Here is a 14,480-nt window from a genome sequence, read left to right on the forward strand (position 1 = left end):
GAGGGCAGTGTCACTGGCCCTCATATGTGGGATCCGAACCAGGGCCCTCTGGCGTCCCAAGCCAGTTCTTAACCATCGCGCCCCTCGGCCGGCCCTTTTGTTTTGTTTTTAATGATAATTCTGGGGCATAATGTAGTGAAAGATTGCTGATGGAAATGTAAGTTGGCAGAATCATAGTGGGGGTGACTATATGCACCAGGATTTTTTTAAAATAATTTTTAACTTAGAATTTAGAGTTCTTATAACCTAGCCTAAGAAAATAATCTCTTAGAGATGCTCCTGTAGTAGCCTACATCTTCTTTTAATCCCAAAAGTAAAATTTATTATTTACCCACTCGCTTTTGGCAAGTGTTTTGAGGGTGGAGGGGGAATATTTTACAAGGTTAAGAATGTTTTGACAAACCTTATCATACTCTATCTACAGTTCTGACTTGGCCACTCTTCTGTTCTAGGTGTGGGAAGCTGCTGATGTATTGATCAAAGCCGCTCTTCCCTTGACAACGAGTGACACAAAAACTGTGTCAGAATGGATCAGTCAGATGGCCACTCTGCCCCAGGCGTCCAATTTGGCTACTAGAATCTTGCTTTTAACACTGCTTTTTGAGGTAAGATTTAGATCTTTTGGTCTCTCTGATTCATTCATGAGAATTATTGAACACCTATCATGTGAGACATTGAATAAGGTAGAGCGAAATGTAAGGCATGAGCCCACAGTTTCTCATAGGCTGTAGTGCACATAATTAAATACAGCGTTCTGTGATACATGAATGGTACAAACATTTTGTCTGAGTTCAGATAGGGCATATGCACCATTGATGGATAATGAGAGACGGGCTTCTTGGAACAAGTATTAATTAATTGAATTGAGTCTTAAAGGATTTTGGGGGTGGTCATTAAAAAGAAGGTATTTAGAATGATTATCATAGTTCTGTTGTGGAATACTTATGGCCTCTCTGAGGATATCTTTAACTGGCAGCCAAAGACTAGGGTAAATAGTGAAAATTGGGTAACAGGCATAAGATAGAATCTGACTCTTCTTTTGTACCTGGTCATTCGGCAGATTTGAGGAGAAAAGAGTGGTTTGGCCAGGACAAACCAACATAGGAATTAGGAGGCAATTGACCTTGAACAAATGGCTCTTCATTTGTCGTCATGTTTAATAGTAAAACCTGAACTTAATAGAGTAAAACCCTTCACAGCAACTTGGGAGATGAGTTCAATATATGTGTCAAACAATATGTCTGTAGTCCTGGGACTTTCCCTTGTGGTGGAAGTGGTAATTCTTATTATAGCACTTGTTAATAGGTTACAGAGTACAGAATGCTAGGGTCCCCCATAATATAAAGAGAAAATTACTCATGAGTCTCCCCCTTTTTAAAAAATCACAAGTAACAGTCTTGTATTTTCTTCTAGTCCTTTTTTATGTATTTAGACAATTGAGATCAGACTATTTAGAAAGTTTTGTATTCTTTTCTATCTGTATTACATTATGAATATTTTTCCATGTCATGTATATATTATTCCATCTTTTAGACATCGCCTAGTTTATTTAAGTAATTGCCTATTGTTGGACATTTAAATTACTTCCAATGATTTCCTGTTACAAGTAACTTTAGTGTAGCCCCTGTGTGGGGAACCATTAACTGGGTTGCTGTGTTTAATTATTCCATCTTCCTTGAAAGATTATAAAGATTCCCTGTAAATCAAAAGCTTTTCAACTTCAACATAAGTAACACTGCATAACCTAGATGACAATCCTTAATGATATTAATGACACTAATAACAGTTTCCATATTAAGCACATATTAATGTGCTAGGCACTGTGTTGGGTACTTTGAATATATAGCCTCATTTAATTACCACAGTTACCCTGGGGGTAGAAAATTATTCCCTTTGATCCATGAGGAAATGAAGGCCTATGGAATTTAACTCATCTCAGATCACACAGCTGGTACATGGACAGGTGGAATTTGAATTCAGCCATTCTGTTAGTGTTCACCCCTGTGATCTATACCATGCTAATCGTTGATACTGAGTACAAGTTGGTATGTTTTATTTTTTTCCCCTTTGATTAATCAGGAGTTGAAGCTACCTTGTGCTTGGGTGGTTGAATCTAGTGGCATCCTTAATGTTCTAATCAAACTCTTGGAAGTGGTTCAGCCCTGTTTACAAGCTGCCAAGGAACAAAAGGAGGTCCAGACCCCAAAGTGAGTAACCCTGTATTCCCCCTGGTTTCACTTCTATTTCCCTGGGACTTGGTACCTCAAACTTAGGGCCTGAATCAGGCACTTCTCTGGAGCATGTGTGGGGCAAATCTTGCGTACCTTTTTGTGGTTTGAAAATTGTGAGGTGCCTGATGAAGTCAAGATAAGTTTTCCCATGTTGTGTGTAGATTTTTAGCTTGCCCAGAGTAAATCATTTCTACTTTTGTAGGTGGATCACCCCAGTGCTGCTCCTAATTGATTTCTATGAAAAGACAGCCATCTCCTCAAAAAGGAGAGCCCAAATGACTAAGGTGCGTAATATAGTGTATATGGTTGGCAGAACTGCTTAAGTTCTTGAGGCAAGAGTAGACAAGAGAAGAATACAGGGGAATAGTAAAGAATGTAAAGGTCCCTGATCAAGGCATAAATCTCTCAAGTGATATTAATAGCTACATTTCTGAATGAGGTGTTAGAATTATTTTTTATGGAGCTTCTTGCGAAAGGACCCAAGAACTTAACTCTGGAAGTAAATGTTAGAAGAGTATACAGAGGAGGAGTATCTCTTCTGTTATATAAAGGACTGAGTGTACAGCAGTTCCTCCGAAAGCAGTTGCTCCTCATACGAAGACTATGTATGCCACATCATTTAGTACCTTCTCAGAAATGGAAGTTTTGTTTCAGTATATGTAAAACTGTTCTTTGTAGAAAACAGCTGGAAACAAAGGGAAGATAGAGGATCACAGGACAAGGGTGTAGAGGCTTTTGTGCCTATGGAGAGGCTCAAGAATATGAGGGTTAATATATACAAAATGTCTAGTATATTTCTTTTTTCCTGGGTTAGCTTTAGCAATAACACTGATGAAGTTAATGTTTTCTTCTAAGAACCAACGTTGTAGGAAATACAAAGAAACTTTGTGTTCTTATATTTAGTACTTACAGTCCAACAACAACAACTGGCGCTGGTTTGATGACCGCTCTGGACGTTGGTGTAGTTACAGTGCAAGCAACAACAGCACTATTGATTCTGCCTGGAAATCTGGAGAGACAAGTGTTCGTTTCACTGCAGGTCGAAGAAGATACACTGTCCAATTCACTACAATGGTTCAGGTACATGAAGTGTTTGGTCAAGGATTAGCGAGTGTTTAGGGGTGGTGTCTGTCTGGTCTTTTGAAAAGTTTGCAGTTTGTTATAGGGCCTTGTATATGCCACTTTCCTTCTGGGAGCCTTCAGGCTTTCTCTCTGTAAATTAATAGGGATGGGATAAATTACCAGGGTTCCTTTCTGTTGCAGCATTTTGCTTGGGACGTCCAACTCCCTTCCGCACCCATAGTTCCTTTTTTGGTAGAGATATTTTTGTTGGCTTGAATTCCTAGGTTAATGAAGAAACAGGGAACCGACGCCCTGTGATGCTGACTCTCCTGAGGGTACCACGGATGAATAAAAACTCTAAAAACAGCAATGGACAGGAACTAGAGAAGACACTGGAAGAAAGCAAAGAAATGGATATCAAGCGTAAAGAAAATAAAGTCAATGGTATGGAGTGTTAGTTTTGTATCATCCAAGTAAGCTAATGTGCCTTTATAATTTAAGTTCTGGCCAATTTCATTGAGTGATTTCTTATCAATCAGATTATTTGGTGACTTAAAGATACACAGTCCTTTTTATGGGGCTTTTCATCTGGTCTTAGAGTTGGTGTTTGGTATGTTTTTCATGGGACCCAAGCTTGACTGGTTACTTAGGAAAGAGGTGTGGGAGGAAATGTCAGGTTAAACTGTCTGAACTCTTACTTTCCCATTTTTAGATACCCCCTTGGCCCTAGAGAGTACAAATACTGAAAAGGAGACAAGCCTGGAAGAAACAAAAATCGGGGAGATCCTGATCCAGGGCCTGACAGAGGATATGGTGACTGTTTTAATCCGGGCGTGCGTGAGCATGCTGGGAGTCCCTGTGGACCCAGATACTTTGCATGCCACCCTTCGCCTCTGCCTGAGGCTCACCCGAGACCACAAATATGCCATGATGTTTGCAGAACTGAAGAGTACCCGCATGATCTTGAATTTGACCCAGAACTCAGGCTTCAATGGGTTTACTCCCCTGGTCACCCTTCTCTTAAGACACATCATTGAGGATCCCTGCACCCTCCGTCATACTATGGAAAAGGTGAGTCTTTTCAGTGTCAGATGCTGGTTTAGCTTTACATAATAACTTTTTTCTCCTTGGTCTCAGAACAAATAGATTTCTGGTTCCTCTTAGGGTCTATAGCTATTGTAGCTACATAGGCCATATGCCCTGCCCAGCAAAATTTCACAGCTTTATGCTCATGTGCTGCTTAGATATGGTGGATTATCCCAGTGAATGACAATGAAAAAGAACTAGAAAGTACATTTTCTACCCTTAAATTTGCTACAGTAATAGCTCTTATCTAATAAATCCCCTCTGGCAATATAGGTTTCTTGAACCAAAAACTGTTAGTAAGGAACTGGGATACCTTCTATCAGGTTCATGTTTTAAAGGCAGAAGATGTTGTGTGTCCCCGAAGTGAGATGCGTCGATCAAGTTCATGTCTTAAAGATCATTCCCTTGTAGGATTATTTTCTCGTGTGTTCACCCAAGAGCCTATTTTTCAAACGTTGTGTTTTGGGGTTATAAAAGTAGTGAAGGGGCCGGCCGAGTGGCTCAGTTAGTTAAGAGCTCGCTCAAGAGTTTGAGCTCTGAGCAACAGCAGTTCGAGTCCAGCCCGAGCTGAGCAGCCGCTGAGCTGCCAACAGGTAGCAGGATGGCTCAGCTAAAAAAAAAAAAAGTAGTGAAGTTTTTGGAATGTTTATGATTCACAGACACTGGTAAACTTTTTACAAATACCCATTGTGCAGATCACAAAACTGAGGCTTACATGTTTATTTCAGGAACATATAAAGCAGTAGAAGAAGTGACAAAGTAATTAGAAAAAATAAAAATGTTTGTAACAAATGGTGTGGTGTGGGGCAAATGTCTTACTAGTGAGACTTTTCTTCCTAGGTACTTTCACAAAATTCTCTTTCCTCCTTTTCTTTGTCAGCAGTCATCATGTGAATGTTAGAATTCACTTTATTTTTATGTCTTAGGACATTGTGTCCCACATTTATAAATAATGTTGCAGTGTGCATTTTTGTGCATAGCTTTGTAACATCTAAGATTATTTTTCTTAGAGATTCCTAGAAATCAAATCAAAAGGTATATTTTTAACTCCACTTGCCAGAAAGGTGATATCATTTCATACTTCTATATGTGTAGGAACCTTCTTCAGATAGTTCTTTTTCACCCAGCCTATTTGATTTCACCTGATGTGAGCAAAATCAAAAGACCTGTTAAAGGCAGCATGTGCACTGCACTGATCGAACGTCAGGAGACAGCCCAACAAGGCAGAAACAACTATATATAGAAAGGTTTCTAACTTTGAAACAGAATAGTTAAAATATTTAAAGTTTATACAACTTAAAAAATGCTAGGAGAGATACAGGCTCTTGGATGAAAGAACTTTCTGAGCTTAAAGGAAATTGTATTTGGGGGTGTTGGGAGCAAAGAAGTTCAGTGGCAATTTTAACATACCGAGTTGGCAAAATGTAAATGCTTGATAATATCCATTGCAGGTACGGGTGTGGAGAACCAGGCATACTCTTACTTTTGGTAGGAGTGGAAATTGGTGCAGCCACATTGGAGGGCAATTTGGTACTGTCAGTTTAAGATATCCTTTGACCTAGAAATTCTATGGCTAAGAACTTGTAACTAAAATTCAAGTATGCCAAGGTACATATTACAAGAAGGTTCACTGTAGAATTGCTTGTAATATCAAGAAACTAGAGGTCTTATGTCCGGCAGAGAACTGAAAAAATAAATTATGGCACATTTTTTTATAGTGAAGTTACACTTTTCTGTATTTAAAAAATGAGTTGTTTAATTGCAGCCTGACAGGCAAGGTACAAGGATTAATATGCTAAACTAAAGAGAGCATGACTGATGTGGTTTAAGAAAACATTAAGATTCCAAAAGATGTTTATCTTTGTGAACATAGTTCACGAAGGAATAGATAATGGAAAATACAATGGAGTTGTTTTCTTTATAGTTTCCTGTATTTTCTATGATTAGTGAGTCATTTTTTATGAGAAGAGCAAAACTATAATGATGGCTAAGCACTGTGATATCAAAGCAAACAATCCGTAAATAGTTTGATGTCGCCTGTGGCTATCATTATCTGAAACTGATGATTGGCTTTGAAAATGTTTAATTTTGTTCTTATACACTAAGTGGATATCAATATTAGTATTATTAGAGTTTGAGCCATTCTGGTTTAAAATTAGGACAGCATTTGGGAAGGCTGGGAGCTGGCACTTAAATGTGGGAACCATAATCTGGATGGATGATCAGGGGTCTAGATACATTTCCCAGTTTCTCTGAAGATCATATGCCATCTGGTCTAATAATTGATAGTTTTGGGATATGCTGAATGCTGTAACTTTTTTATAAGCCACAGTTTTGAATCAGGAAGGAAACAGGATTTGAAAGAACAAGTATATTTTTCTCTCCCAAATCTAAAGCTGTCATCCACTGTCTTGAGACAGAGCTTGGTTAGTATTTTAATCCTTGGAAACTTCCTTGAATGCAATTGTATTTTTTGAAAGTGGTCTTTAATCAGCGGTGTTTCTCCCTTTACTAGGTTGTTCGTTCAGCAGCTACAAGTGGAGCTGGTAGCACTACCTCTGGTGTTGTATCTGGCAGCCTCGGCTCTCGGGAGATCAACTACATCCTTCGTGTCCTTGGGCCAGCCGCATGCCGCAATCCAGACATTTTCACAGAAGTGGCCAACTGCTGTATCCGCATTGCCCTTCCAGCCCCTCGAGGCTCAGGAACTGGTGAGTTTCCCTTTCTCCTGGCTTTTGAGAGATTGAAGTCTGTGGCCTCGTATAACTCCAAAGATTTTCTGTAAAGAGATCTATAACTTGGAAAGTCTCCTAAGGCAAGCATTGGGACATTGGCTGGTTGATCGTGTGTGTCAATTCAGAGGTACTTCAACAGTTTCTCTGGTCCTTGCCCTGTGGTAATCCCTGCGCGAGATACCAAGGACTCATTCAGTCTAGTCCTCGCCTTCAAAGAACTCATCTTAGTGTGGCAACAGGGCTTACAGTGAATGGTTTACAGATAGAGTGATAATCGAGGAACAAATGTACATAAGACTCACGATACAGTATGGAGTATACAATATCAGTATATTATTGCCAAAAGTGTTTGGCCTGTATTTAATTATGAGGAAACAGGTAAATAAATTGTGAGACATTCTGTTAGAAAACTGGCCTAGACTCTTCAAAAATACTAATGTCATGAAAGAGAAAAATGCAAGGATCTCCTAGATAAAAGGAGACTAGAGAGAAATAACCACCAACAACCTAGATGGGATCCTGGATCCAGGTAAAGGAGATTTGGAGAAATTTAAAGACTATGTTATTAGATAATATAATTATATCCGTTTTAAATTTCATGGGTGTTGTAATGATATTGTTGTTATGTAGAAAAATATCCTTAATCTTAGGTGCAGGTAGATTATTTAGAGGCAGACAAATGGTGATTCTAGATGAAATGTATATGGATGTTTATTTACTAACCTTTCGGTGTTTCTGTAGGTTCGTTATATATACATACTTATATACATATACATATACATATGTATAAAGTTGAGAGGAGGCTAATTATTTTGAGAGTCTTAGCTATGTGCCTGACCCTGTGCTGGGCATGTATGGTCTCATTTAATCCTCAAATTTCAAGAATGAGAAAATTGAGGTTTGTTGGAAATGATTTGGCCCATCATCCCTTGACAGAACTGATTTCAAAGCCAAGTCTATTCAGCTCGAAAGCTTGTACTTTTTACCACTTGGTACAGCTGTATTAAATCCTGTGGGACTCAGGGAAGGTAAAAGCCAGATTTTCTGGTAGACTGCTTGAACATTGTTTGGAAATGGCTTCCTGTCCCAAGCTTGTATATTATATAAGCCCCCTTCTAAGTCTTTATCAGTAACCAAGTGTAGGTACTGATTCACTATTGAGCCATTTTTCTGTCTCACTTTGGCTTAGCTTCGGATGATGAATTTGAGAATCTTAGAATTAAAGGCCCTAATGCTGTACAGCTGGTAAAGACAACTCCTTTGAAGCCCTCACCTCTGCCTGTCATTCCTGATACTATCAAGGAAGTGATCTACGATATGCTGAATGCACTGGCTGCATACCATGCTCCAGAAGAAGGTATGTAGCTATCTCACCTCAGGAGGCTGGGCACTTTGCCTGGGTCATTTCAACCAGCTCATGGCTTAGTGAACACTCACTATGTGCCCACGCTCTGGGAATCAAGATGAGTAAAATACACAGCACCCTTCTTTAAAGAAGCTAATGTCATGTAGTGTGACAGATGCCAAGGTAGTGGTGAGTCCTAAACGAAGCACTTGACCTGGTGAGGGTGGGGAAGTTTCTTAGAATAAGTATTTTCTGAAAGAAGTGTTGAATGATGAGAATAAGGAGATTGCCATAGTTCTGTCATTTGAGAATACTTCCCACACAGAGGGGGGAGTGGATAATAATTAAAAAGGAGATAATAGCATCTTGTTAGCAGGTTGAAAATAAAACACCAGGAAGTCTCTAATGTTTTCACTGCCAGAAATAAAACATCGTTATTGCACAAAGAGCTGGAAACAATATTAGAAGGTGTGACTAAGCTTCCTGACCTTTGAGACCACCATCCCAATCTATCTTTATTCTTAGTTAAAGTGCTACTTGTAAGTCCTGGGAAAGTCATGAATGAATTGATTGAATCCCAAGGTTCCATTCCAGTATTATCATTCTGGGTTTTGTTCAGGACATGTAGGTCCCACAGAATTGCCCGAAATCCATGAATACTGATTTTAATAAGTCAAGAATGTGAGTCTTTACTTTGGTGCATTTCATCCGTACAGCGCACTGATCCATATAGTGCTCCTAGCTTCTCCTACAACCACAGAACCTTTACCCAACTATATCTTGCCCCTCCAAAATGATTTAGCTATATAGCTGTAGCAACCATTTATTGACCCTCCCAGTGCATTAGGCATAATACCAAGTATGTTCATTTAAGCTTAGTAGTGACACCCAAAGAAGTGAGGAAACTACTTAAGTTACTTAAAATTGCCTCTGGTCACAAAACTAGTTAGCAAAAGTATGAGGCTTTCAGCAATGCCCTCTTGGTTATATTGCAGGTCCTTGAATATCGTCATTTCGTTATAAGGTTGATGAGATAGATACCTTGGGAACTTTACTCTTGTTTATATTAATTAGCCTGTAGTAAAATTGGTTTCATTATACATCATTTTCACTTAAAGTCGCAAAACCTATCAACAATGTTGTGAGGACTTGACTCCATTGCTCCTAATTCTTAAGTGAAAGCCTAGCAGTATCACTATGTAAACAGTTGTAACAACTTGGAATGCAATTGTTCAGGCTACCAAATAGGCGTTAACATTGCAGATTTACAAGAGCTTTTGGTTTTGCTTTTCTAGCAGATAAATCTGAACCTAAACCTGGGGTTATGACCCAAGAGGTTGGCCAGCTCCTGCAAGACATGGGTGATGATGTATACCAGCAGTACCGGTCACTTACTCGTCAGAGCAGTGACTTTGATGCACAGTCTGGTTTTTCCATCAATGTAAGTCAATTCCAACCTCCTATCTTCCTCTTCCCTTTCAATACTTGTGTGTTCTCGGTATTTAGGGTTATGTCAGGGAAATTTCAAGCATACTAATTTTGATATATTTGTAAATTATATGTTACTAAAAAATGAAGATAAAAATTGAGGTGTCCCTTGGATTTTCTTTTCTTAGGTTAAAAATGTTTCCTTAATTCATTTTGCATTCTCCTCTTGACTGCCCCTTCCCCCCAATCTCCCAGTCACTGTTCATAATTATGGCTTCCCACAGATTATAATTATACGTGGGGGAGGGGGGAATGTGGTTAAAAGATGGGCCAAAGAGAATCTGTAGCATTCACAACCAGTACCCTGGGAAGGAGTCCTGCCATTTGGGGACAACTGTCTTTAAAATTGATAATGGCTCAGGAGTTTTCTTCTTCTGTAGAGTCAGGTCTTTGCTGCAGATGGTACCTCTGCTGAGACATCCACATCTGGGACATCCCAAGGAGAAGGTAATGATTTGCTTTTCTCCCTCTTTTGTTCTGATTTCTTGAGGACAATTTGAAGAAATTGCGTGTCCTGGACAGGGGATAGGGGAATACAAGCATAATTGTCAAGTTACTTGTCTAAGTGAACTTTCTCGGGGTTGAGCTCAGTGTTATGTAAATAAGGCATTTCTGTATGCTAAAGTTAATGGAATTGTGACTTAATTAACCCAATAATGATTGCTATGGTGATATCCTTTAGTTCTACTCTTTAAACTACCCCATATATTTCTTTTGATGGCTTCCATGCTGGCTTATAGAGCTTTGGTGCCATTGATGCTATTCTAGCTATAAGGTTTGCATGGCGGATTCTTGCCTTCTAGCAGTGTCAGCAGACCCCATTGGCTACTCACCAAAAATTAGAGAAATGTCATGTGGAAGCAATTCTAATGAAACCGTTCAGGAGCTACTTCTCCTTGGATAGGAAAGATCTTTGAGGTCTAAGTTAGGAGACATTGTACTTAATATCATACTAGTCCCTGGAGAGAAATCAAAAAGGCTATTAGTAAAATATTGGTTAACTCATTTTGGTGGACTTACTGCCCATATATAGTGTACAGTATAGATAATGGCAATATCATTCAAGGGAAGCATCGATGCCCACTATATGGCAAACTAAAGTAGACACCAAAATGAATAAGATTGATACCTTGCAGTTAAAGAATTTTGTCTAGTGAGGGAGACCTGCAGCCATTATAATACAAGGTAAGTGCTAGAATGGAGGGATGCTGGGATAAGGTCTAGTGGGTACATGATATGTTAGTATCTCAGTATGCCTGGATGAGACAGGAAAGCATTTATAGAGGAGATCAGCATTTTAGCTGAGCCAGATAAGTAAATGTGTGCCAGGCAGACATGTGGGAAGGAAGAGGTAAAAGAGTACACAAGGCATGTTTGGAGAACTATTAGTACAGTATTTCTGGAGCATAAAGTGATATATAAGAGGAGGGAAGTGGCAGAAGATGTGTGAACAGTTGAGCAAAGCCTCTCTAATGCACTATATCCGCAGCCCATGTCTGAGACCTGAATCGTCCTACCTACCTGTCCTTTCACTGCAGTATGAAGAGGGCCTTCAATTTGTACCAATGGCCTTAAAGTGGAGAAGTGGTATCCTTTCTACCTAAGGCTTGATTTTTGCCAATACTCCAGTGTGGAATTGAACCAGTGTTTGGCTCTTTCTCAACAGCTTCAACTCCAGAGGAATCTCGGGATGGGAAGAAAGATAAAGAAGGGGACCGGGCCTCAGAGGAAGGCAAGCAGAAAGGCAAGGGCAGCAAACCTCTAATGCCCACCTCCACTATTCTTCGTCTTCTGGCAGAGTTGGTTAGGTCCTATGTTGGCATTGCTACACTGATTGCCAACTACAGCTACACTGTGGGCCAGTCTGAGCTGATCAAAGAGGTAATATTTTCAACTTCTGCTTAAGGTTTTATACTGTCATCATTTGGATACCTACTATGTGCTGGATGCTTTGCTAGGAACCCGTGCATGCCAGCCCAGTGATGAGAGAGGCAGAAGCCTCTTAAGATACGTTAAAGAGCTAGGCCTTTTCATCATGATGTGGAGCCATCAGGGTCATTGCAGGGAGTGAGTTGATGCATTTTGTAAATTTGTTTTATAGAAAATCACTTGGTTTGCAGTGTCAAGATTGCAAAAGGAAAGACTGGAATCAGAGACCAGTTAGGAATCTGATCTAGTAATCTAGGTAATACAGGATCTTGGGGAAGTGGAATGGGTTAGTTGAAGAGATATTTTAAAGGTAGAGATGGACAGGAATTGAATTTGGATGATGAAGGCAAAAGAAATCAAGGACTCAGATGTTTTAGGGTTTCTTTATTATTCCTTTTATGTTAGAAGAGGAAAACGATTTGAAAAGAAATTGGAATTTGAGAGGTATCTGTTGTTCACCTAAGTAAAGGTATCTAGGGGAGAGTAGAATAAACCAAATACATAAGAATACCAGTGTTTATCTTCCAGATGTACTCACACCTATGAAAAGACACCAGTTGTGGTAACAGTATTGGTAATAAAGAATATAAGAGGGCCGGCTGAGTGGCTCAGTTGGTTAAGAGCTCGCTCAAGAGTTTGAGCTCAGAGCAACAGCGGTTTGAGTCCCAGCCCGAACTGAGCAGCCGCTGAGCTGCCAATAGGTGGCAGGATGGCTCAGCTAAAAAAAAAAAAAGAATAGAGGGGTAAAAAAATATAACTATTGCACTGTGTTGTACAGCTGAAACTAATTTTTAAAAATGTGTATTTCACAATAAAAAAATTAATTGGACTTTATAAAAAAAGAATATAAGAAAAGCCTAAATGCCTATCAATAGAGCTATGGGAAAGAATGAAGTCATATTGTATATGTCCTGATATAGAATTGTCTTCAGGTTAGATTTTTCAAATGAGAGGGCACTTTTAAGAAACTGTGTCACGTTCCCATATATGTAAAAGGGGAGCCCAAGGAGGTTTTTTCATAAAGGGGCCCTTGTTTGGGGGTCACAGTGATTTTACAGTTACTAAGTACTAAAGAGCCTGATAGTGGAACACAGGCAATAATGTTGCAGGCAAAGAATCTATGAAAGCAGCTGCCATTTTTTAAGCAATTTTTACTTTAAATCAAGTTTTTAAAGCATATAAAAATACACAACTCTTAAGTGATTCGTCAGTTGATCTTGGATAACCACAACCCAAATTAAATAAAACATTACAACCTCCACAAAAGCTACCCCCCTCATGCGTTCATGCATCTACCCTTTACTTTGAGCTTCCATGAGGTCACCATTATCTTGAGTTCTGTTTTCGTGGATTGGTTTTGCACTTTATATAAATGGAATCTTAGAGTATGTACTCCTTTGTGTCTGGCTTCTTTTGCCTAACATGTTTGCGAAATTTGCTTTTGTGTGTAATTGTAATTTGTTTTCATTGTCGTCTAGAATTCCACTGTGTGACCAATAATCTTTTTATCCATTCTAATGCTAATAGACAGTTGGGTAGTTTTCCATTTGGAGGTTTTAAACCACTGCTGCAGTCATTCTTATACATGCTTAGGTGAACATATATGTGTACCTTGGTGAGCATTTCTGTTGGGTGGTATATGCCTAGGAGTAGTCTTGCTGGTGTATTTGGCTTTAGCAAATGGTGCCAAAAGTTTTCCAGAGTGGTTGTGTCAATTTATATTTTCACCAGCACAGCATATGGGAGTTCCGATTGTTGCATCTCCTTGCCGTCACTCAGTATTTTTCCTGTTTTTCATTTTAGCCATTCTAGTGGGTTTGTGGTGGTATTGCATATGGTTAAAATTTCCCCGTCTTTATTGGATATTCTCTTGTGAAGTGTTCAAGTCTTTTATCCTTGTTTTCTATTAAGGTCTTTTTATATTCTGGACCTAAGTCCCTTGTGGAGTATACATATTAAATATACATTAGTTGTAGTTCCAATTTATGATAGTATTACATGGGGAATAAGAATTGCAAATGTATTAAGTGTCTGCTTAATATGTGTCACGTGACCCACTGGTACTGGGTACTCAGGTGCTTACAAATATTTTTGATAATCCTCACCTCAGCACTAAAAGGTTGTTGGTGTTGCTCCCCTGAGTAGAGAAGACAGTTCAGAGAGGTAATTAACTTGCCCAAGGCCACACTTCAGAGTAACAGGGCTGGAATTGGAACCCAGGTCTCTGGTTTCAAATCCAAATAGTTTCTGCTTGGTCACACTGCTTTCCCAAATTTCAAAGCTTTTTTTCCAGTTTTTACTAATGTCACATAACATTATTTATACTTTTATTCAGAAAACAGTTTTAACTTTGAATTTTATTCACTACTGGGAAATCTTTAATTCTAATAGTTGTCTTAACAAGGTTACCTTATCTAATTTCCCAGACTCTAGTATTCTTAACTGCATTTTTTTTTATTGAGGTAAAATTCACATGAAATTAAGCATTTGAAATAATACAGTTTAGTGGTATTTAGTACATTCAGTTGTACAGCCATCATTTCTATCCATAGTTCCAAAATCATTGGTGCGTTTTGATCCAAAATCTGCTTGAATGACAACAGA

General features: G+C 39.0%; 1 protein-coding gene across 14 annotated transcripts in view; it reads left to right on the plus strand.

Annotated features, from left to right (window-relative positions):
- The window catches only part of HUWE1 (HECT, UBA and WWE domain containing E3 ubiquitin protein ligase 1), a 169,949-nt gene that overhangs the window by 123,771 nt on the left and 31,698 nt on the right, over window positions 1-14,480 (plus strand). For all 14 annotated transcript variants that reach the window (XM_019668123.1, XM_019668130.1, XM_019668129.1 and 11 more), the window contains 11 exons: window positions 453-605; window positions 2,080-2,207; window positions 2,434-2,515; window positions 3,135-3,311; window positions 3,578-3,737; window positions 4,006-4,364; window positions 6,895-7,090; window positions 8,304-8,471; window positions 9,755-9,900; window positions 10,328-10,394; window positions 11,614-11,828. In XM_019668123.1, coding sequence (XP_019523668.1) covers window positions 453-605; window positions 2,080-2,207; window positions 2,434-2,515; window positions 3,135-3,311; window positions 3,578-3,737; window positions 4,006-4,364; window positions 6,895-7,090; window positions 8,304-8,471; window positions 9,755-9,900; window positions 10,328-10,394; window positions 11,614-11,828 — 1,851 coding nt within the window. The remainder of the gene's footprint in view (window positions 1-452; window positions 606-2,079; window positions 2,208-2,433; window positions 2,516-3,134; window positions 3,312-3,577; window positions 3,738-4,005; window positions 4,365-6,894; window positions 7,091-8,303; window positions 8,472-9,754; window positions 9,901-10,327; window positions 10,395-11,613; window positions 11,829-14,480) is intronic.

This window comes from Hipposideros armiger, unplaced genomic scaffold, assembly GCF_001890085.2.
Source record: "Hipposideros armiger isolate ML-2016 unplaced genomic scaffold, ASM189008v1 scaffold_518, whole genome shotgun sequence".
In the NCBI taxonomy this organism is placed as follows: domain Eukaryota; kingdom Metazoa; phylum Chordata; class Mammalia; order Chiroptera; family Hipposideridae; genus Hipposideros; species Hipposideros armiger.